Source organism: Diceros bicornis, chromosome 35 (genome assembly GCF_020826845.1).
Source record: "Diceros bicornis minor isolate mBicDic1 chromosome 35, mDicBic1.mat.cur, whole genome shotgun sequence".
Lineage (NCBI taxonomy): Eukaryota > Metazoa > Chordata > Mammalia > Perissodactyla > Rhinocerotidae > Diceros > Diceros bicornis.
Genome location: NC_080774.1, coordinates 32,523,824 through 32,545,900, shown reverse-complemented (window position 1 = coordinate 32,545,900; position 22,077 = coordinate 32,523,824). Strand labels below are relative to the sequence as shown.

Below are 22,077 nucleotides of genomic sequence, written 5' to 3'. Positions count from 1 at the left end.
GGGTGGGAGGGGGGGTCCTCCCTGGGGAGCAGCCCTCTCCAGGCACATTCCTTCAGAGGGAGCACTAAGACCCGGGAAGGTCGGGCGAGGAGCCATGGGAGGACCAGGGTTCGGGAGCAGGGACATCCAAGGGAAAATGAAAGCACTGGGACGGCGAGCTGGGGGCGCAGGTGGAAGGCGGCTCCTCGTGTCTTTCCTTTCCGTTGCCGCTCAGACCCCTCGGGGAGTGGACCTGGCCCCGGAGTCTGAGATGTAGCTCCAGGGAGCCTGGACAGACGGCCCACAGAGGCAGAGGCTGCCTCGCCCTGGGTGCTGGAGGGAGCCTGCAGTGCACTGCCTGCCAGAGCCCCTCCAGCTCACCCAGGACATGCGTTTGAGAGGTGGGGGTGTGGAGGGGGCTCTGTGGCTGGTATTGGGAGCCTCCTTTGGCCTGTCTGGGGGCTGATAGGGGAGTGGGCTGCTGGCACAGGGCACTAGGGGCTTCCTGCTTGGCTCCTGATGTCGAGATCCCTTAGCATTCCTTAGCCTGCCTCTGGCAGACGTGGCCCTGGAGTGTGCCGGCTTCCTCACCGGGCTGGGACTGGAGACCACCGTCATGATGCGCAGCATCCCCCTCCGGGGCTTTGACCAGGTAGTGCTTCGTGGGCCCAGCTCTCACCCTGTGGCTCTGCTCTCCCAAGGGGGCTGTATGGCCAGGCAGGTTTAGTTATGGGCTGGGTGTGTGGTCTCAGTCTGTAGAAACCCGCCCTTGAGTTCAGTGAGGAGATTGTTCGAGAAAGATAAAACACCTGCCAGCGTGTAGCGGGGTGCCTGTGGGCATGCCAGGAGCCTCACAGACTGTGGGGTTGGCTCCCCACTCCAATCCTCCCATTAGTAAGTGGCAGGCATGTGTGGGCAGAAGCAGTGTCCCCCATCTCCCGGGCTGAGCCCCTCTGGAGCCCAAGTGGTGCCGCCTCATCAAGGGCAGCACCAGGCGGTGGAAGCAAGTGGCAGACTGGTGAGGCTCTGGTGACACCTCAGGGGATGGCAGACCCACCATTAACTGAAAAGGTGTGACAGGAGAGCCAGGCAAGCACTCAGGTCTCCCAGTGGGCCGCCCGCCCCGAGGCCCTGCCAGCTCACGTCCACCAGCTTACAGCGCGGGGTAGCGCGGGCTCGGCAGGAGAGTAGAGGGCCGCCGCGGGCAGTGGACCTGCACATATGGGGAACACGTGGAGTTTTTTTTTAAACTGAAAACTCTCCCCACCTCTCGAAAGTCACTTGTTAAAATCCAAGTCTGGGGATGTTGTTGTCAAGACATCAAGCCCTCCATGCCCCCTCGAAGGAAGATGCACCACTGTCCATGTGCACAGCCCTGTGGGCCCACGGTCCACCTCGGCTCCTGGGCCTGCGGGCTCCGGACCCCACCCCGCAGGGCTGAGACAGAGACCTGCTCTCTGTCCTGTATGGGCCGTGGGCTGCTGCCCTGTGGCTGCCACTCTTGCCTGTCATTTCATTAAGCGCACATGCACTGAGCGCCTGCCACGGGGACACAGTGTCCAGGGAAGGCCTCTGAGAGTCAGGCTGTGGGGAGGATGTGCTAAGCAGACAGGACCCTGAGGAGGCCACATGGCCGGACACAGAGGCGAGGCCTGAGAGGCAGAGGGGCCTGCAGGGATGAGGGCTGCTGGGAAGGTGGGCCTTGGCACTGAGCCAGGGCAGAAGCTGGAGCCTGATGGAGCAGGTGCAATTCCCAGCAAGGGGCTGTGGAGGGGGCAAGAAGAGGGTGGACCTGGGCCTGCGAGGGGCTGGAGCATGCAAGGCTGGGCTGGAGGGCCAGGTTGGCAGGTGGGGGAGCTGAAGCCCACATGAGCAGAAGGAGTGCCTGGGAGGCAGGTCTGGTGCCTAGGTGGAAGGCTGGATGTCATTGGCATATGGAGATGGTGGGGTCTCCCAGGCAAGAGTCAGGAGAGGAGAGGGGCAGGTTCCAGGTGTGCCCTGGGACAGGTACAGTGGCAAAACCAGGTGACCCAGGACGTGCAGCCCCGGTGTCAGGCTTGGGGGCGAGGGACCGGCCCTATGGCTCTTGAGGGCCCAGCAGATCCCCCTCAGACTGTGACAGGGACATATAAGCTCATCAGAGGGATCCAGGAGGGATGGGCAGCCTACCCACCTGTTCCTGTGACCAGGGTGACAGTCTCAGACAGGCAGGGCTCCTCGTGGCGTAACAGTCCCTCAGTGAGCTGTCTCAGTTGAGGATTTACACAGTGACTTGTATGTTCTCCTGAAAGAAGAAGCTGGCTGACCGTGCCTCTGGCCTGTGCAAACCCCACAGTGGCCCCCAAACTGGGCCCCGATCTGCAGCTGGGGGTGCAGAGCCTCCTGGGCTGGAGGGAGAAGCCCTCTCTGCAGACACCTGGGCCCCCACCCCCATGCTGCTGCCCCTGCATTTCTTGGTGGGGAACAGAGATGCCCACCTAACGTCCAGCTCCCCCATGGCAGAGTTGCTGACCGCACTTGGTGGTCAGGGGTCGGGGGAGCCGAGCGCCATCTAGTTCAGGCAAGTCAGAGCTCCCAGGAGCAGGGGCGCTTCTCTGTCGTTGCTTTCAGTGAAGACTTAGTTAATTAGCATCTAGAGAAGAGCCCAAAGTTCAAGTGCATCCTAACCAAAGGGCCTAGGGTCCTTGGATTTGGAGCTGGAGGATAGGAGGGAAGGGGGCGCTGGATGCTCTCTTGGCTCAGCCCTCAGCTCCACAGACAGCAAGGGGATTCAGAGGTGGGGGGCTGGCGTGAGGCCATGCAGCAGAAGGGGCATGGGCACTGAACCTTCTCCTTTGGACAGACCCCTGTGGGCACCCCCAGGGCTTTTTCAGGCAGGCAGGGAGCCGGGTCCTCTCTTCCCAGTCATCAGTAGTGACATTCTCACTGCTACCTGGTCCTCACAGCATGTCCTCTTGTCTTTGCAGCAAATGTCTTCCTTGGTCACTGAGTACATGGCATCTCACGGCACCCAGTTCCTGAGGGGCTGCACCCCCTCAAGAGTGGGGAGGCTCCCGGATGGCCAGCTCCAGGTCACCTGGGAGGACCTCACCTCTGGCAAGAAGGACATGGGGACCTTTGACACTGTCCTGTGGGCCATAGGTAAGGGTGTGCCAAGCTGCACACGTGCACACACACAAACGCGCACGCACATGAGCAGAGACCAGCGGTGCCGCCTTCCCTTCCGCTGCCTCTGGGGGCTCCCCTCATCCTGCTGGCTCTCCGGTGGGTCAGCTACTGCAGAGCACACCTCTTGGGCTGTTGTAAAGGCCCAGGGGATTGCTTATGATACTTCCCAGTGAGAAGTTTTGAGCTCTGCAGATCATCACGTGCCGGGAGTGACATCTTACCATCTTTCCGGAAGTCACACTCTGCAGATTTCCAAAGATAGCAACCAGTGGCAGGGCAGAGGCCTTGGGCCCTTCCCAGCCAGGTGTGGGCTGGCTGCCGCCTGGCCTGCCTGTAGCTGTGTTCTCATCCTCCTGTTCTCTGAGAGGCCGGGGTCCAGCTTTTTGTAGGGGTGAAGCTGCCCAAGTGTGGTCGTGCAGAACTAGCCCATTGCTGACCTTGCCGGACACGCTGCCTCCCAGGCTGGGCTCTCACTGCACCCCAGGCCGCCTGCCTGAGGAGCAGCGTGGAGAGTATGGGTGCACTGGGGGGAGACCCCCTGCCCAGGGCCTGTCCTGGGCTGGTCTGAGGCGGGGAAATGGGCTTTGAGGGAAGGCGCCCTGTCTAGAGCTGGACAGGGAGAACAGAGAGCCCAGACCCTGTGCCCGTCATGAGCCCACCCGCGGAAGAGCACGGTGGTGCTGTGAGTGGGCTCCCTGTGCGGAGGGCCGACGGGTTCTTGTTAGTGAGGGTGTGTGGATACGAGTGCGACAGCTGTGCTCGGACTCCCTGCCGCTCGATGCCTGCAGCTCCCGGCTTGGGTCCTTGTTTCCAACCGTCCGTCAAATTGCGTGTTGAGTAGGAGCAGTCCAGGTCGCGCTCTCTCTGGGCGCTTCCAGTTTGCAGGGGTCTCTGCGCTGAGCCTGGGCTCAGCATCTGTGTGGCTGTGAGAATCAGCGCCCGGCTCCACGGCAAGGCAGCGCGTGTTCACTGAGCACGTGGAGGGCCTGTCCCCTGGCCTGCCAGGTCCCAGCCTCCCCTGAGGTGGGGCTCCCGGAGCAACAAGGCTGCGTCACAGAGCAACGCACTGCTGAAAAGCCTGGTTTTCCTGAGTGCTCGCAGTGATAGGAAATCAGAAATGAAATAAACTCCGGAGGAGACAGAGCTCTTCACTTTTGTACAATCTACATGAGCAGATTTGAGGAACAAGGAAAAGATCTGAAATGCCCAAGTGAATCTAGTGCTTCTTGACCAAAATTCAGTAAGTTACCAAAGGAAATATTTTTTATTAAATTCTAAAAGTACATTTTAAATAGGTTTATTCTGATGAACACTATGAAAGATTGTGTAACTACTCAGACACAGAAGTGTAAAGTGACGTTTAGTATCTTAAACTCCATTCTAAACAGTGAGGTGGCAAGTTTCTCCCCTCCCCTCCACACCCGCAGCCCTCCTCTCTGTCCCCTGATGTCTCTCCGTGCCCTGCGGACATGCCCCCTGTCTTGGACTGTGGACTGAAGCCTAGGCCTGCACCCAGATGCCGTCTGTTGAACCCAGGCTGATGGCAGTGGCTTGGAGGGTGGGGGCCGTGCCTTCAGAAAGCTGCAGGGGCCTCCCAGCTTCCAGACGGGGCCCTGGTGGGACACAAGCAAGGCCCCTGGTGTGCATGCCTGCCCTCCCCCACTGGGAGTCCGTTTTATTTTTTGTATTTTCAAAAAGAGCATCCTCCAGACAGTCTGCGGCGTGATGGATGCTGGGGGTGGGAGCTTTCACAGCCCTTGGCCTTTGACCTTGCTTCCTGAGGCGGCGCTGCAGTGGCGGCAGCTTCTGGCACGCCTCCTGGGGCTGTACAGGCATGTGCTGACTGCTGCTCGCTCCTGGGCCACGTTTTGTAAACATTCGGGAGCCACTTCCCAGTTTAAAAACTGGGAATGTTTTCTGCTAGTTTACTCTGATAAGCCTTCAACCAAGCATTATTTCTACTTGCAATAAAGGATGATCCAATCCAGGTTAAAATAAAACGCCCTGGGGCTGCACGGCTGGCACAGCAAATAGCTCCTGGACCACACGTCCCACTCAGCAGTGAGCGCTGTGTCCACACAAGCTGGGCTTTGGTGTGTATTAAAAACAGAAAAGTAAAGGACGCCCCTCGTGCCCCGTGAACACACACCGAAGGCCTCAAGATGGTCCCGTGTGGGGCTGAGCGCCTGCTTGGCCCAGTGGCCCATGTGACAGGCGCCTTGGCCGGATCCCGTGAGCACAGTGGACATAGAGACGGTGAAGTCGGCCCTGCAGTCTGGAAGCCCAGGAGGACTTGGAGCCTCTTCCTCCCTCGGCGCAGCCTTGATCTCCACGCGGTGGATTAAACACATTAGCAGTTAAAGCAGTTAATTGCTGTGCAGGGGGCCCGCTCATTGTTTGTCTCTGAATCACCCACCCACACCAGGTGTCTCAGATAATAGACTGGGAACTCGCAGCAGGAGGATTTCCTGTCTGCTGATGTGCCGATTATGGTGCTGAGTGAAGACAGTCAGCCTGTGCCGCTGCCGCCGCTGCGGGCTTGGATTCGCCCGCGCAGTTAACCAGTTGTGGCCTGAGTCCCCTGCTGTCTGGGGCAGTGGGAGCAGGACAGGGTCTGAGTGGACACCTCCGAGCATTAACGCGTGTAGGCTGGAGCTCAGCTTTAGTTTAGCTTAGCTTTTGTTGTAAAGAACGGACAGAGGGCCTCTGGATGGCAGCCTTGGGAAACTGGGAGCTGAAGCTGTCACATGCTCCTCAGCATCTCCAGCCTCCCTCTCTCTCAAGGGAATGATGAAGGCTCTGGCACATCTGGGCCACGGGAGTCCTGCCACTGTAGGAAGAGCCCAGATGGCTGTGGTTCTTCGTGTCCAGAGTGCTTGGGGGGGTGGCCCTGGGCCTGCCTCGGGAGCCCCCTGGGTCTGGTAGATGAGACCTATGGGAATCAGCCTAAAACCATTTCCTCTTCCTGCTTTGTTTTAGCAGAAGAGCTCTTGTCTTCCACCTGTGTGTACAACCCATGGTGAGGTCACTTCTGAGCCTCCAAGATGGTGTAAGTGGAGCCAGTAAGCCCTGGCTCTCGGGAACTGGAGGCCCGGCTTTCCAGCTTCCATCCAACCACCATATTGAGGCCCCCACCACAAGCCCCTCCACGTACAGTCCACCTGCACAGCATGTGCCCATGGGCCATGGGAGGGAGGCTAGTGGTGCCCAAGGAGACAAAGATGGGGGCCCGTGGTGACTAAGGATGAGCACGTCACCCCAGGATGGGCTGCAGCCTGGGGCTCCTCTCTCTCTACCTCAGGCTCTGCATAGCTGGTGCTGGGATAGTGGGGAGGAGCTGGTGGGCTGAGCGTGGATGCAATCTCGTTGGGAGAAGCCTGTCCAAGGTCACCAGGCCTGTGCTCTGGGACCATTTGCTGCTGTAACTAGAGGAAACCAAGTCTGTGGCTGTGTTCTTCCCAGTGGAGACCCCACAGTGGTCTGGCTGTGACGGGTCTCACGTGCAGAAGCTGCTTTGTGATGGACACCTCACTCACCCAGCGCCCACCCTTCCCTGCGCTGAAGGTGGAGCAGCGGCCTCGATGAGGCTCCCTTCTGCTGGGAGCCACCCATGTTCTACCACCTTTTTGTGTGAGTGCAAATGTCAAGTTTGTAGTTACTGACACCAAGAGAGACCCAAATCTGCTGTGTGTGTGTGTGGCTGGTCATTTTGGAGGGGAAGAAGACGGTTTTGGAGCCCTTCCTGTGGGCACCTCCCAAACTCTCAGGCCACAGGCCAAAGGAAGTGGCTATGCCTGAGGCCACGGCCTTTCCCACCACACTGCATGGCCCTGGACAGTGCACCACTGCTCCTGAAGCAGTGCCATCAGCTCCGTGACTGTCGTCCTCTCAGCCTGGCTCTCAGTGGCGCCAACCCATCGCAGAAGTCAGGGAGGGCCGCAGGAAGGCGGCGCCCTGTGCTCACAGACAGGCCTCATGCCCTCCCTCCGCTTGGGACGCCCCACACGGCCAGAGAGGGAGAGCTGTGCCGGGTCCGCCAGAGCCATGAGACCGGCTTGCCTGCCTCCATGCTCCACGGTTGTCGGGTGTGGTCTTTTTACCGAGTCAAATTCAGTATTTATGGTTAGGACTTAATGGAAACTAATTAAAAAAGAAACCTTAGTGAAAACGCTTTTAGAGATAAATGGACGCTGTTTTTACATATTAATGTGCACCATCTAAATTCTGCAAGTGCCACTCGGAGCAGCCAACCAGCAGGAAAGTCATCTCTATATCTATAATTGTGACAGCAATAATTACCACTCCCCATGGAGCATGTTCCTTCTGGGGGCTCCCGGGGGCCGGGCTGCAGCTGTTGGAGTGTTGGGGCTGCTGTGGCCTACCTGAGGCATTGTTGTTGCCCACACACAGGCTTGAACTGGAAAGGCCCCTGTGCTCCCTGGCGGGAAAGCTCAACCCAGTTGTCCAAGGAGCCTTCCAAGGAAGAGACGCCATTAGGACGGGTGGGGGGCCACTGGTGGGTGCTGGTGGTACAGCGAGCAGGCAGCCGCGCATCACGCTACGGTCCAGGGGCTCAATCATTCATTCAACAAGCACTAAGCCCTACCTGGGACCAGAGGTCAGCAGGAAGGTGCTCTCCCCTGCCCTGGGGTCTCACAGCTGTGGATGGGGGCCTGGGGCTCGTTGAAAAGGGGCCATTTGAGATAATAAAAGAAGCCCTTTGCTGTTATTATCATTTTCCCTGAAGTCCCAAAGATGACGAAAGACATACAATAAATTTTTTTTGAAGTGGGCCTCCATGGACCTGACTGGAGGTTCCCAAGGTGTGAGTTCCCCTTGGGTGCCTGGTCCAAGGCACTGCACAGGCCCGGCCTGGTGGGAGTGGCCAGCTCTGGGGGCCGTGTGACCCTCAGGGGGGGCACCCAGGCTGGGTCATCCCTGAGCCTGTGTGTGAAGCGGCTGCTGGGCCCTTGCCCACGCCACCCCATCCAGCCTCCCGAACCTCGTCCTCCCGGCACCGAGCTTCCGGCTGCTTCCGTTACATCCTCGCTGTGTCTGTCCACTCCCAGCCCCTCAGTCGCCCTGTCATACTCCCGCTGGCGCTTAAATCTTACCTCATTACATGGATTGCCCTTCACTCGTCAGAACATGTGCTCCAGTCAGGCGTGAAATCGGAGGGAATGCCTGTTTTCCCATAACGGGATGAAAGAGGCAAGTAAAACTGCATGTGTCCGGTTGTCTGTGTCCCTGTGCCCAGCAGAGCAGGTAGTGATGACCAACAGCCACCGTCTGGGGGGTTTCGGCCTTCAGCCTTCTCCGGCCTTCTCCAGCTGGCTGGATGAGCATGGTGGTCAGGCCGCCTCCCCACCCAGCAGCAGCAGCTGGGGCGACTCCCAGTGTGATCAGAGGAGGGCTGGCCTGGTCCAGCTGCGCAAAGAGCTCTCGGGCGGAAGGCTGCTTCTACCAGCACTTCAGGGCCCTGGGGAGTCCCGAATGGTGGATGCCAGGAGAGAGGGGCTGTCCTGTTTCAGAGACACCAGGGCCGATGGTCCCCCAAAGGGACTCCGGCCAGAAATGAGGCTGGGCCTCGTGAGGGAGGCAGCTCCGAGGGCAGAGGTGCTGCGGGCCCTTCCGCCCATTTATGTGGATGTCGCCTCTGAGGAGGAAGCGAGAACGTGTTTGCACCTGGAATTTTAATGCCCTCGTCGTTTGCGGTAACTGTGGCAGTGTCATACATGTATTGCATGAGACGTTCTTACAAGTCAAGGAAGTCATGAAGATGTCTATAAATACATGAGAAAAGGCAGGAACTGGCAATTCACAAGAGGAAATATAGTTAATAAATGTGTGGCCAAAAAATACTTAATTTTGCTAGTACTCAAAGAAATGCAAGTTAAAACGGCACAAGAGAGACGGCTGAGCCCCGCCTGTTACTTCAGAGAAGGAGCCTAAGAAGGAGCCCTCCTGGCCCCGGCCCTCCTCGGAGGACCTGCCGCAGGGAACTAAACTGACACGTGGACTATCGGCCATCTCCCATCTCCCACCTGGTGCTGTCCAGAGAGCAGAGACGGGGGAGCCTCCAAAAGTGCCCCCCAGGGGAGCTGTTCAGTGGCTCTGCAGACCCCGTGCCCGGTGAGAAGAGCTGAGGCCGCAGGGCACGGAGATCCCACGGGGCCGGAGCCGGCAGCCTGGCGGGCGGGCCTGGGAAGGTGCTGTGCGTGACACACAGGGTGATGCAGATGGGGGTGCAGTGGGGGCTCCTCTCTTCCCCCCAATCCCCTGAGGAGTGCTACCTTTATTTTTGCATAAGACAAGAGGACACTTGTCAGGGGGATGACTCTGTAGGATCACCTGCGTCTTGCTTTGTGCTATCTAAGTCCGGCCTGGGCCTGGGCTGGACGTTGTCTGTGTGGCTGTTGTCTGTGTTCCCTGACTGCATGGCCGACCACTGGGTCCCCACCCCAGCACCCATTCTCCGTCTTCCTCTGGGACTCCGGACCTGAGCTGAGTCGGGGCCCACACCATCTGACTGGGCCCTGGCACCTGTGGGGAGACGTGACCCTGCTCTGAGCAGAGGGAACAGAACTTCCGAGGGTCCTGAGGCATGTCCCTCCCTGCACCATGACCACTGCTCGGGTTGTTTGCGCAGGAGGCCCATGGTGGGGGCTCAGGGCCCAGCGTCCTGGCTGGCAGGCCCACCACAGTTCTGGGGTATGGCCCCATGGTATGGGGCGCCTGGGTGGAACTGGGCTCCCATCCTCCCCAGGCCTCACCCCACACAGGCCCTGTCAGCACAACTTCCAAACCCGATGTGCTCATGGCTGCCCTTCTGAGGGCTGTCTTTAACTGCTTGGTGCGTCCTCTCTTCCTTCACTGTTCATTCCAGAAGCATCCATGGAGTACCTACCACATGCCAGGCATGTTCTTTTCTACACTGTCTACCCTCTTCCCCGCGCCCAGGCCATCCAGCCATCCATTTATTCTTTGTGTCAATGGCCTGACTCACACATTCCCATGTACCCTCCAGGTTCTTGTATGTAGCATGTCCTAAACAATCCTGACTTTGACGTGGACTGCGGAGGCCACCTACCGCACGCATATGTTACTGTCTTCTGTTACTTTTACATTTATTTTTGGGGGACCTTGGATGTGGTTTGGCTGGCTTCTGTAAGGTGTATAGTTACCATGGTTACCACGAGGTGCACCAGGGAAGGCTCTTGGCCTCCTGTGACTAGCCAGGCAGTAGTGCAGGGGAGAGCGCGGGTGCAGCGGGCTGGTGTCAGCCAGCAGGGTGGTCTGTGGGCAGCCAGCTTCGCCCTTGGACACTCCAGCCCCTGCCCAGAGTGATCACCAGGAGGCGGTGGGCCTGGTTAGCTGCTGTGTGCCATGCTGGGGAGGAGCCAGAGGGCTGAGCTGTGAACCCCCCGCCTGCAAGGACCCTCCAGTTCTTTCCACAGGGCCCAGATCCTTCCTCACTGAGGCACAGCACGTTCTAGTCCTTCCCAGATGCACAAGGGCTCCCAGGTGCCTGCTGCGTCCAGAGGTCCAATTCCACCACCTGCGAGTCAGGCCCGGGCCCCCAGGCCACCTCGTCCAGAGCAGGACACTCGCCAGGGTGGTATGTCCCACTCTGCACGCTTACGGGTCTCCATTCATAAGACTCTAACACTGGTGCCATCAGAAGGCAGGGACCTCTGGGGCCTGGTGTCGCCCGTGTCTGGTCTGATCAGCGATGAGTGCCAACCAGCTTGGCACTCGATTCCTGTGGCTAAGCAGAGTGGAGAGGCTGGAGCAGGCTCCCCACGAACTTGAGAAGCGTGGCTTGGCTGTCTGTGTTTTGACTTCCCGCTCTGGGAGAGCAGCTGGAGACTTAAGGTTTCCCTTTCACGGGGCTTGGTCTTCCAGATGTTCTGACTGGCACCGCCTGCTATCCAGCCTCTCGTTGTCCGGGCCACTGGGAGCTGTGGGAACTTTGCCTTGGAAAGCATTCATCTTTGCCATCAGTGGATCACCCTGAGCTTCTGGGAGCCCCTCCGAGGGTCAGGCAGGAAGAGCTGCCCTTGCCACCCCCTGGCTCAGTGATGCCACATCGTCTGCATCAAGGGAGAAGGGGAGAAAGGAATCTTTGCTGGCAGCTCAGCTGTGATGAGGTCCAGGGCTGTAAGCGTATGGAGCCTGGCAGGGAGGCAGCTGTATCCACACGCCTGGGGACTGCCATCCCCCGCCCCTCCTGGCCTTTGCCCCCAAGAGCAAGATTAGCCGAGCTGACTGTACCCAAGGATAGGTGTGGTGTGTGGTTCCGGCTCTGCGCCTCCACCAGGTCCTCTCTCAGCTCTGGACGTCTCAGAGCTGGGGCTGTCTGCTGGGCAGGTGCTGCAGGCATGTGGGAAAGGAGGAGCTGAGGTCCTGTAGCCCTGCTGGCTGAGCACCTGCGCTGGCTGCCCAGAGAGGGTTGTGGGGCCTGCCCTGAGACCCTGAGCGGGGCCTGATTCCGTGCATTCTCGCTGCCTGCTCTGGGTCGGCTCCACCCTCCTTGTAGCACCTGAAGGACATCCTGCTGCCAGACTCTGGGGACCCAAGGTCACAGCCTATCCATGCAAACAGTCTGGTGGCAGGATAGAAGTGTCAGCCCACCATGAAGTGCCGTCCGGCCCCCAGTATGAGCCTGCAGGAGGAGCGCCATGTGGGAGGCTGGGGAGCTCTGGGGTCACAGAGAGAGTGGGAGGGAAGGCGCCCCGCCCCAGGAAGGGCCGCATGGGCATTCACTAGGCTGTCAGGTCACGTGGGGCCCACAGGCGGGCTCCACAGAGACTGGGACCCGTCCGCCAGGAAAGGCGTGCACTGGACAGGAGCCGTAGCTGGGTTGTGCGTATTCTGTGTCTTCCCCTTGGGGCGTGACGCCTCTGGAGGCTGTATGGCCTGTCGCGGTGTCCGTGGCTACAGTGAGGTGGCCTTTGATCACACTCTGCCTCGTCCGCAAGGCTTCCAGGCGTTTCTCTTGGGTCCTTGCTGCTTCTAGACCTTTTCTGGGGTCAGAGCTAGGAACTCTGTATTTAAAACTTATTCAGAAAAAGAGAAATCATGAATTTCCAGCTCAAATTTAACATTATGGGGTTTTAAGTGTCTTCTGTGAACGGCACGTCAGATGGGTCTGCAGCTTCATTCACTGTTAGGATATAATCCTCTGAGGATGTGCAGTGCAGCTGTGGGTTCCCACGGTCTCTTGAGTGCATTGTCTTCCTGTGGGCTCTGTTACCAACTTCCCATACAATTAGGCCCCTTTCTTTCAGGTTGTTTACGGGTCATATGGATTTTTTCGATTTTTGATTTATTTTTATTTTTATAAATACATAAACTCTGTATATGATTTAAAAACCAAAATTGTATCACAGGATGCGTTTAAAGATGTCTTGTTCCCGTCTCTCTCCCCTCCACCCTGTCTCCACCCTTTCTGCCACTCACTGTTTGCACTGGTCCTGCCTCATCCTGTCATTGATTCTTTGTGCAAATACAGGGGGTGTGTGTGTGCTGTCGTGTGTGTGTGTGTGTGAGGCCCTTGACGCTGTTGTGCCGGACATTTTACCAATCCTAAGTGGACAGTCTGAGAAGTGTTTTAAATAAACCGAGGAATATCAGTCAAAACCACTGAAGAAAACCTCTCAGCCTTCCTTGCTCTTTATTTCCTCCAGGTCGAGTTCCAGAAACCAGAAGTCTAGATTTGGAGAATGCTGGAGTGAATACCAACCCCAACAGTCAGAAGATCCTGGTTGACGCCCAGGAAGCCACCTCTGTCCCCAACATCTACGCCATCGGAGACGTAGCAGAGGTAAGGCCTGTGCCCACTGCCTGGCCCCCACCCCAGCCTCCACCCAGGCCAGGCCTTGGGACATATGCAGCCCCCAGGGGCTCCTGGCCGAACCCCCAGTGCTGTTAGACTGGGGTTCTGGGGAGAATTGGGCATCAGCCTCTGCTGTCTCAAGTGCTCTTCCCCTCTCTGGAGGGAGGGTGGGGAAGGGTTCAAAGGCTCAGTGCACGTCAGCAAAGTCCTGTTGTCAACCTCCTTGTGCCTCAGCTCCGAGGACAGACATCTGTTCCACACCACAGTGCCGGCCTTGACCTCCCCGCAGGTAGGCTGGACGTGCAGAGCCCTAGAAATGCTGCCGCTGCGCACAGGCTTGGGGCCGTCCTGACCCCGCAGTACCAGGCCTGACCTCTTTGCCTCAGTTTATCCTCTGATCTGTGGGCGGGTCAGTATTCTCCCAACCTGGCTGTCAGATGGGGGTCAGGACATGAGGGTGCTGGAGCCTGATGGGGTGTGGCTAGCCCCACTCCCCAAGCCTGCCTGCTCCCTACCCTGGAATGGTAGGTGTGCAGCACCACTCTTGTGAGGCCCTGGCAGAAGCCCTGCCCCCTGGCTTGGGAGGCATCGCCCCTTCCCTCTTCACGGGCTCCCAGCAAGACCTGCAGCTGGTCAATTGTGGGGCCCCCGTGCCCCCGAAGCGTCAGTAGCAAATGGCCTGTCCTGAACATGTGTAGCACATCCTGAGGAAGGTGGCTCGGGAGGTTCCTGGTCAAAGGCGCCTGAGAGGGGCACCAGGCCCCCCAGACCCCAGCAGGCCTCTTGGGGGTGAGACCTGACCCTGTCATCCACGTGTGTTAGTTTCCTGGGCTGCCACCACAAATCACCACACACTGGGTGGCTTAGAACAATAGGAATTCATTCTCACATTCTGGAGGCCAGAAGTCGGAAATCAAGGTGTCAACAGGGCTGTGCTCCCTCTGAAGCCTCTTGGGGAGGATCCTTCCTGCCTCTTGTAGCTTCCGATGGCCCCAGACATTCCAGGCTTCCAGTGTCTGCCCCATCTTCACAGAGGTGTCCGTCTCTTATCAGGACCTTCTCATTGGATTTAGGGCCCACCCTAGGCCAGTAGGACCTCACCTCAATCCTTACCTTAATTGTATCTGCTGAGATCCTTGTTTCCAAATAAGGTCACCTTCTGAGGTGCCAGGCAGACAGGAATTTGGGAGGATGCTGTTAAGCCCACCATGATGTGTAATTTGCAGTCATTTATCACGTGTTGGCTGAGCGCCCACTTTTCTGGGTTCTGGGGCCACTGCAGGAACACACAAAGGTCCCAGTCCTCATAGAGGTGACATTCTGGAAGGGTCACAGATGACGAATGAATAAGTAAACTATTTCAGATGTCAGAAGATGCTTAGTGCTGGTGGTCGGGAGAGACCTGAGGGGAAGGTGAGGGGCACCATGAGCTGGAGAGGGTGCGGGGGTGCTCCACAAGAACGCTGGTGCCCACCACACGGTGCAGATGCCGCCCTGCCCACGCGCATCCCAGAACGCCCTTTGGGAAATGTCTGGGAGTAGGGGAGCCGAGGTCTAAGGCGAGCACATCCCTGGGTGGGGCGTCCCGGATCTGAGAGGCCACAGGTGGCGTCAACACCACTGCTGCGGGACCTCCCTCCCTCTGCCTCACCTGCCAGCCCATGCTCACAATGGGCCAGGGCTTCGGGAGAGCTTGGCACACACGTGGAGACAGGCCTGGGCAGGGGGCCATGCCAGGCTGCCCTTCCTTTTCTTCCTGAGGGGCCAGCCTGCCTGTCTGGCGTGGATCTGTCCTGCCAGAAGCCCAGCCTCATGCAGACCCCTCCTCTGGGGCAACGTGGCCCTTGTTGTCCCCAGTGTACCAGAGGGGTCACCCTCCAGCCATGGCCAATGCTCTGATGTGAGCCAAGCAGCTACCATTTGAGCCCCTCAGGCCCCCTCCAGACCCAGGCTCATGAAATGGTGTGTGGGGCGCAGAGCACAGGGGAGACTGCGGGACCAGCTCTGCTGGGGCATGCGGTCAGAACTCTGGCCACTCCTCCTACCAGTTGTCTTGACCATCTAGTCAGCCAGTTGGCATGGATGAAAGCGAGTGCCTTCACGTGTCCTCTGCTGTCACGTGGACCCGGCCCATGTAGCGGGCAGTGCAGTTGCTCAGTGTGATCTCTGACGGTCTGGACGTGGCCTTCCCTGGTGCGGCCTTCTTCACGCGTCCCGTGTGCTGGCCCTGAGATGGCACCCGTGCGCCTGGGGAGAGCGCTGTGCACACTGCAGCCCTGCACACCCCGGAGCCGGCGAGTTGGAGTGCCGTCAGCTCCAGGGCTCTGGCCAACATAGTGGAAACCGTAATCCTTCAGAGATGTTCAGTACACGCAAAGACATGATTTATTAAAACAGTAAATTAGCTCACTGGGAAAAGTCATTCTGAGCAGTACAAAGAGTTAACGCCCAGCGGTCCGGCGAGTGCAGGGAAGAGTCCAGTGGGGGAGGGGCATTGTTTGGCGAGATGGTGTGTGCTGTGCGCAGGGACGTTTCCGCAGTCTGTCAGGCCCGGTGGAATGCACAGGCTGCTTTCAGGAGTTTATCTCTGCGGATCTCTATTCATTTCTGGAATGTCAGACAACATCTGCATTTCCTGCTGCCGCCCAGGTGATTGGCAGCCGGTCCTTGGCCAGCTGACGTGTGCAGGAACCCTGGGGGCCCTGCCACCCCCGCTCCCTGAGCAGGACACACCCTGGGACAGAGGACCCTCCACAGAACGCTCTGATTTTGGATTTGTAATGGGCTGTGACGTGTCAGGAGCACACAGATGCTTCCAGGGCCTATTCTAGCTGAATCCCAGTTAATGCGAGCAGGTTGAAGGGCAGCAGGATCTCTTTTGAGCTCTGTCCTGGGGGCAGCCATCCAAGGTCGCCGACAGAAAGAAGGGGTACAGAGAGAAGCCGGGCTTGTTAGCAGATCACCTTCTCTTCCAGGGAGGGGGTCGTAACCACAGGTGTCCCCCAGAGCAGGACGGAGGAAAGCGAAGACAAGAACAGGCAAACCTGCCAAGGGCCTGGCGCTGCAGCACCACAGAGGCCCAGCTGCGAATGGCATTGGGGGTTTCTGAAAGGGCAACACCTCTCTAGGAAGGTGATGGGTGTTGGCCCTCAGACATCATGCCAGAGTAACCCTGTGCTCCTTCCCCCGGCAGGGGCGGCCAGAGCTGACGCCCCCGGCGATCATGGCGGGGAGGCTCTTGGCCCAGCGGCTGTGCGGTCAGTCCTCAGACCTGATGGACTATGACAACGTGAGTGCTCGCTGCTCTTCAGAAGGCCAAGTCCCACCCGGAGAAGGCTGGGGCGCGTTCTGGGATGTGGGGGGTGTGTGCACGTATGCCCACATGTGAGTGTGTGCGTGCACACGTGTGAAGCTGAGCTCTGTGGGTGCGGCCCAGGAGCAAGGAAGTCCCCCCGCCATCTCGTGGCCTGCCAGCCAGCCCTTCTGAGGAGCTGCCTGCAGTTGCTGCTATCTGTGTCCCTGAGTGGGGATCTTAAATTTTGGGTCCCCAGGGGTGTGCCTGACTCGGAACCTGCCTTCCAGGTCCCCACAACAGTCTTCACTCCTCTGGAATATGGCTGTGTGGGGCTGTCAGAGGAGGAGGCCGTGGCGCGCCACGGAGAGGAACACGTGGAGGTAAGTCAAGGTGCTGAGGAGAGGGGGCTGCCAGGACACGATGCCTGTGTGGCGCTCACACCCCGATGACGGCCCCTCCCAACAGAGGCCCAGCGGCCAGCAGGAGTGTTGGCGTCCCTGCTTCCCAGGGCCTGCAGCTTGGCAGGGTGGGGCATGGGGGCCCAGAACGATGGCTGTGACGGGCAGCAAGGGATGTGTGGGACGAGAGTGTTGGAAAGCAGCCCCAGAAAGGAGGGAGCCTTTGGGGTATGGCCCACCCCCCAGGGCACGTGTCTCCTTTGGCCTGGAAAGGCTTCTGCCCTCAAACCTCTGCTCCACGCCCACCAGCAGTTCCAGCAGGCACAACCCCCACCTTGCCTCCGCCCCGTGCCAGCCCTGCCTCTGCTCCTCATCCGAGATTGTCCAGTCCTTGCAGGCACCCTGACAGCCCAGACTTAGGCGCTCACCCTGGAGGAAGGAGGTTATCGTGAGACAAAGCTGCTTCTGGATCTGCTCCGGCAGGCAGCTGTGGCCCTAGGGTGGCCACAGAGCGTGTCCCAGGGGCCTGGCAGATGCAGGGAGGCCCTGAAACCTGCCAGGCTGTGGATACTTCAGTGTGGTTTCATCTCACTGCTGCAGCTGCTGGCAAGCGGACGGGAGAAACCAGACCCCGCGTGGCTACCACCGCGAGGCCTGGTGCCCTTTGGGAATGAGTCCCTGGGCTCCAGGGCCTGCCCTGCCCCAGCACCCCAGTCCTCTCCATCAACAGGCAGGCCTGACAGGCCGGCCTTCCCCCCGGCACTTTATTTGCTGTTTTTGTTTGATTCATCACAAGTACACTGGGACATGTTTTCATGGCATTCTATAATGTTCTTTTATGTTTCATGATGTTGAATGGCCAAATACCCTTTGTTTGTTTTCTTTTCTATTCTGTCTTAGTTAGAACAATATTCTCTGAAGCTCCATTAATTAATAATGGCTGTGCAGCACATGTGCGGGCCCTGCTCATTTTTTACTCGGCCGCAGCCCCCAACACACTGTCGAGCCCTTCTCGGGTGCTGAAAGCCTTTGTCCAACAGCTCCGGTGTAGGCTGGGACCACCTCGTGCCTGCCCCTCCTCCTTGCTCAAGTGAGGGCCCAGCAGGCGCCAGGGTGCCCAAGGGAGGCCAACGGCCAACCTGTTCTTGCCCCCAGCCGGGTAGGCCAGGCACCCCTTCCACTGCCCACAGTCGACCCGTCCACTCTGCAGTGTCTACCTGGTGTGAGCTCCTGGGTGGCGCCTGCGTCCTGCCCTGAGCTTTGGGCTCTGCACCGGTTGTAGTGGGCGGTGCTTGGCCCATCTGGTGCCTGCTCTGCTGCTGTGGTTCGTGGTGGTCTGGCCTTGGTGGGAGAGGATTTATCCTGCAGTGTGGCTCCAGTCGCAGGCTGCCTGTGTGTGGGAGAAAGGGGTGCTCTTCACGGCCAGCTCTCCTCACCCCAGACCATAGCCTGTGGGCCAAGTGGGCAGTTCTGGGTCCTCCTGGGCCCACATAGCCTGTCGAGCCTGTAAATGCCCATAGGTCTTGTTTCACTGCAGCCACTGACTCCAGGAATCGCTCTCTTATAACCCAGGTTTATCATGCATATTATAAACCACTGGAGTTCATGGTAGCTGAACGGGATGCGTCCCAGTGTTACATAAAGGTGAGTGTCCTCACGGGCCTGGGCCAAGGCATGCTAGGAAGTGAGAGGAGGGAAAGAGCTGGCCGCCGCGGGTGGGGGAGCCCCACACAGCCACACCTGCCCCCAGGCCCGCCGCCCATGCAGCCCTGGTGTCCCACCTCCAGCCAGCCTGGCAGCTGACAATGTGGCTTTCAGATGGTGTGCCTGCGGGAGCCCCCACAGCTGGTGCTGGGCCTGCACTTCCTCGGCCCCAACGCAGGCGAAGTTACTCAAGGATTTGCTCTGGGGATCAAGTAAGTCCAGAGGAACGTCGGCCGTCATGTGATGCTCAGACTGGTGTCCCTCTGAGTATTGGCGCCACTGCAGTGGACGTCTGCTGTGCTGACGTTGTGTTTGTGTGGTGCTGTGCGTGTTTTCAGCAGAGCATCTCCTCAGACATGGCAGGTGCAGTCGGGCCAGGGGCAGCTTTCTGCTCCAGGCAAAAGCTGTTAAACCGGCCGTGCTGTGTCCGTCTGTGACCAGCCTCTCCGGGGCAAGGGGAGAGGCTCGTGTCCCCAGCCAGCCTTGGCGGGGTCAGTGTTTGGGTCTTTTCTACTCAGAACAAGCAGGGTGGGGGCCCTCGCTCAGCGGGCCGAGCGCACAGGCAGTCCTGAGCCAGGTCGCCAGTTCGAGTGTGTGGGAGAGCCGCCCCGTGCGGGCACATCTTCCGGAGCTGGGTCTGGGGCACAGGCTGTGCATTGTGGGGGTCCCAGGGCCTGCCTGGAGCCTTTGCTGGCGGAGGCTCTGGTCTGCCCCTCTGTCTGGGGCAGTGAGGAGGTAGGGCAGCTGGGCATGGGGCTTTCAGAGGCAGGAGGACCGGGGGCTAAGCGGAGGTGAGGGGGCAGGGAGGGGCGGAACTTGTAGAGGAGGGCGCCTGGGCCTCCTGGACCCCCCCCCCCCCGCCCTTGTGCTTGGGGTGTGTGGGTGTGGCCGAGAGCGAGAGCCAGCCTTGGGGGTGGGTGGAGGTGGGAGGTCTGAGGACCGGGGTGGGCGGGGCGCTCGAGGAGCAGGGCTGATACCCAGGAAGGCTGATGGGGGCTGCGAAGGCCAAGGGTCTAGTCCAGATGCCCCAGGGGCACTCCAGCCTCCCTCATGGGCAAAGTAATACTTATAGGATGAATCCAATAGAAAGGTAGAGAACATGAATAGGCAATTCACAGAAAAAAAAAAAAAAAAAAATAGTAGAAAGCTGCTGTGCCTCATTCGGAATTTTAAAATGTAATTAAAACACCAAGAAACCCTTTTGGTTGGTGAGGGTAAAAGGTCTGATTCTGTCCAGCGGTGACAATTGTCCAGTGTCTGCACGGTGGAGACGCTGAAGGTTTGAGCTAGTTGATGGAGTGAGGAGACGAGTGTTTCAGAAACAGTTGGGAGGAGAGTGTGAACTGGACCCGCCCGCCGGGGGCCTCTGTCCACGTCTGAATGCACAGGCTCCTTGTTCGTGTCGGGGATTCACCCATAGATATCCCAACACGTGTGCACAGATGTAAGAGGAGCTGCTTACTGCAGCCTTGTCTGCAAGCACTAGAAGCGCCCTGCGGGTCATCCACACGCACTGTGCCTCCAAAGAGGCGACCGGCGCATGGGGGTGTTGCTGCTGAGGGTGCGGGGGCATGTGTGGGAAGTGCTGGGTGCTGAGCAGGGCCAGGCGGGGGGCCGGGCGGGTGCAGGCTGCAGTCATAAGAAGTGGGCTGGCTGGGGCAGGTGAGTCAAGCCTTGCCTTGGTGGAGAGAGGGAGCGGGCCCCACAGAAGGACCGGCTGGAGCCACGTCCCCAGGTGGGTCTGTGCCTGGTGGGCTGGGAACAGCAGGAGGCCAGGCTGGCTGGAGCAGGTGAGGGAGGGCAGGGGGGACGTGGGCCGAGGCAACGGGCATTTGCTTGGAGGGAGATGGGGCAGGTTCAGCATCGGTGTTGGCAGGTGTTCCTCGCTGCTGGCTGGAGAAGAGAGGGTAGGGGCAGGGCTGGGGGATGGCAAGGACACCTAGACTTCCGAGGCCTTCCCCTGTGCCCCAGCTTCCCGGGGACGGGGGTGACGTGAACACTTCTCTCCGAGCTGACTCACCAGCTGAATCCGCCCCCGCCACGTGCAGGTGTGGGGTCTCCTATGCGCAGGTGATGCGGACAGTGGGCATCCACCCGACCTGTGCCGAGGAGGTGGCCAAGCTGCGCATCTCCAAGCGCTCAGGCCTGGACCCCACGGTGACAGGCTGCTGAGGGTAAGCTGCCATCCCTGCAGGCCCAGGGCGCATGGCACTCCTGCCGCCCCACAGCCAAGCTCTTCGGAGGCTTGGATCCAGGTACGTGTGGGGTGGGCTTTAAGGACGGAGCAGTGATGGGAGGGGAGTAGGGCGCCACTGTGAATTGCTCTCTCCCGGTACGTGGGAGGCTGCACCCGCCGTGCCACCTCAGACGGGTGCGCCTGGTGCCCAGGCCACAGTGGCCAAAGAAACAGGGCTGGGAAGGGAGGCTGCTGAGGGCCCACCCTCTATAGGGCATCCCCAGACCCTGGCCTGGCTGCCCTGCTCCCCACACACAGGAAGTGTCTTGAAGCCAGGCTCACACCCGCGGTGGCCTGTCCCGGGTGGGTTGCTGGCTGTAGAAAGCCTCCTGGGCTGAGCGCAGTGGGCTGCAGGGCAGGAGGAGCGGGCCTCCTCTCCCGCCTTGCTCCACGCAGAGCAGCGCTGGCTCGTTTCTCGCTCACGCAGAAGGTGGAGATGCTGCCTTGTGCATGCCCGCCGCCAGCAATCTGGTTCTGTTAGAGCTTTGCAAAGCCAGGCTGGGCAAGGCGGCCGGAAGCTTCCGAGTGTGTTGTTCACCCTGACCCTTTTCTGAGGAGAAAAAATTAGCAAGTACCTCCCTGACCCCTGCCAAAGGGATGCATGTGGTCAGGGCCCTTTCATCTGTCAGTCTGAGAGCATCCTCCAAGCCTCAGTGCCCGGCCTGGGGTGTCCCTTGTGGCTGTCAGCCCCTCCCGAGGCTGGGGTCCTGAGGGCCAAGGTGGACTGTGAACAGAGCAGTGAGTGCCCCTCGGGCAGGCGTGAGGGGCCAAGAGGCTGCTGAGAGGCCCAGGCTCGGGGCCTCTCCTGTGCGCTCTGGGCACCTGCTCCACCACAGCCCCCCAGCCAGACAGAGGGCATCCTGAGGAAACTCTTATCAGAATTTTGCACCTAACAGAGCTGTTTTGTTAAGAGCCTTCCATAAACTTTTATTATTTCAAAACATTTTTAACAGTGTAGTGCTCCCTGTGACATGTCCACTGCGGGGGCCAGGGCTCTCTTTGGGGCTCGTTTCTCACCTGTCCCGAGAGGGTCCCCATGTGTGGGCACAGGAGACATGGCCACCCCTTGCTGACCCCCATCCTTGGCAGGACACTGGAGGTTGAGCCTGGGCAAGCCTCGCGCCGCCTGGAGAGCCCCCGATAGTCGGCCTGTCTGGACGGACTGCCCATGTGCCCTGCAGGGATGGCTCCGGGGGCTGTCAGCCCCCACAGCTGCACTGCTCACCCCTCCTGCCCGGGCCGGCCCTGCCAGGTCCCCGATGCCAAATGATGACGACCTGCGCAGAAACCCACCCTGTGGGCTGCCCACGTCCGAGCCCCTCTGGCGTTTTTGGAGTGCAAATAAAGAGGGTGTTTTCCTGAAGCATGCCTGGCCTGTGGTGTCCCCGATGGGCCCCCTAGGATGGCTTGGGCGAGGTGGAGCCTGGCCACCTGGCCTGTCGCTCCCCACCCCTGAGAC

General features: G+C 59.4%; 1 protein-coding gene across 1 annotated transcript in view; it reads left to right on the top strand.

The window, feature by feature from the left end:
• The window catches only part of TXNRD2 (thioredoxin reductase 2), a 56,074-nt gene extending 35,442 nt beyond the window's left edge, over nucleotides 1-20,632 (top strand). Inside the window, exons 10-17 of the mRNA XM_058532168.1 lie at nucleotides 540-631; nucleotides 2,946-3,120; nucleotides 12,837-12,973; nucleotides 16,179-16,274; nucleotides 16,568-16,660; nucleotides 18,251-18,322; nucleotides 18,497-18,594; nucleotides 20,431-20,632. Coding sequence (XP_058388151.1) covers nucleotides 540-631; nucleotides 2,946-3,120; nucleotides 12,837-12,973; nucleotides 16,179-16,274; nucleotides 16,568-16,660; nucleotides 18,251-18,322; nucleotides 18,497-18,594; nucleotides 20,431-20,554 — 887 coding nt within the window. The 3' untranslated portion in view covers nucleotides 20,555-20,632. The remainder of the gene's footprint in view (nucleotides 1-539; nucleotides 632-2,945; nucleotides 3,121-12,836; nucleotides 12,974-16,178; nucleotides 16,275-16,567; nucleotides 16,661-18,250; nucleotides 18,323-18,496; nucleotides 18,595-20,430) is intronic.
• The last annotated feature ends 1,445 nt before the right edge of the window (nucleotides 20,633-22,077 follow it).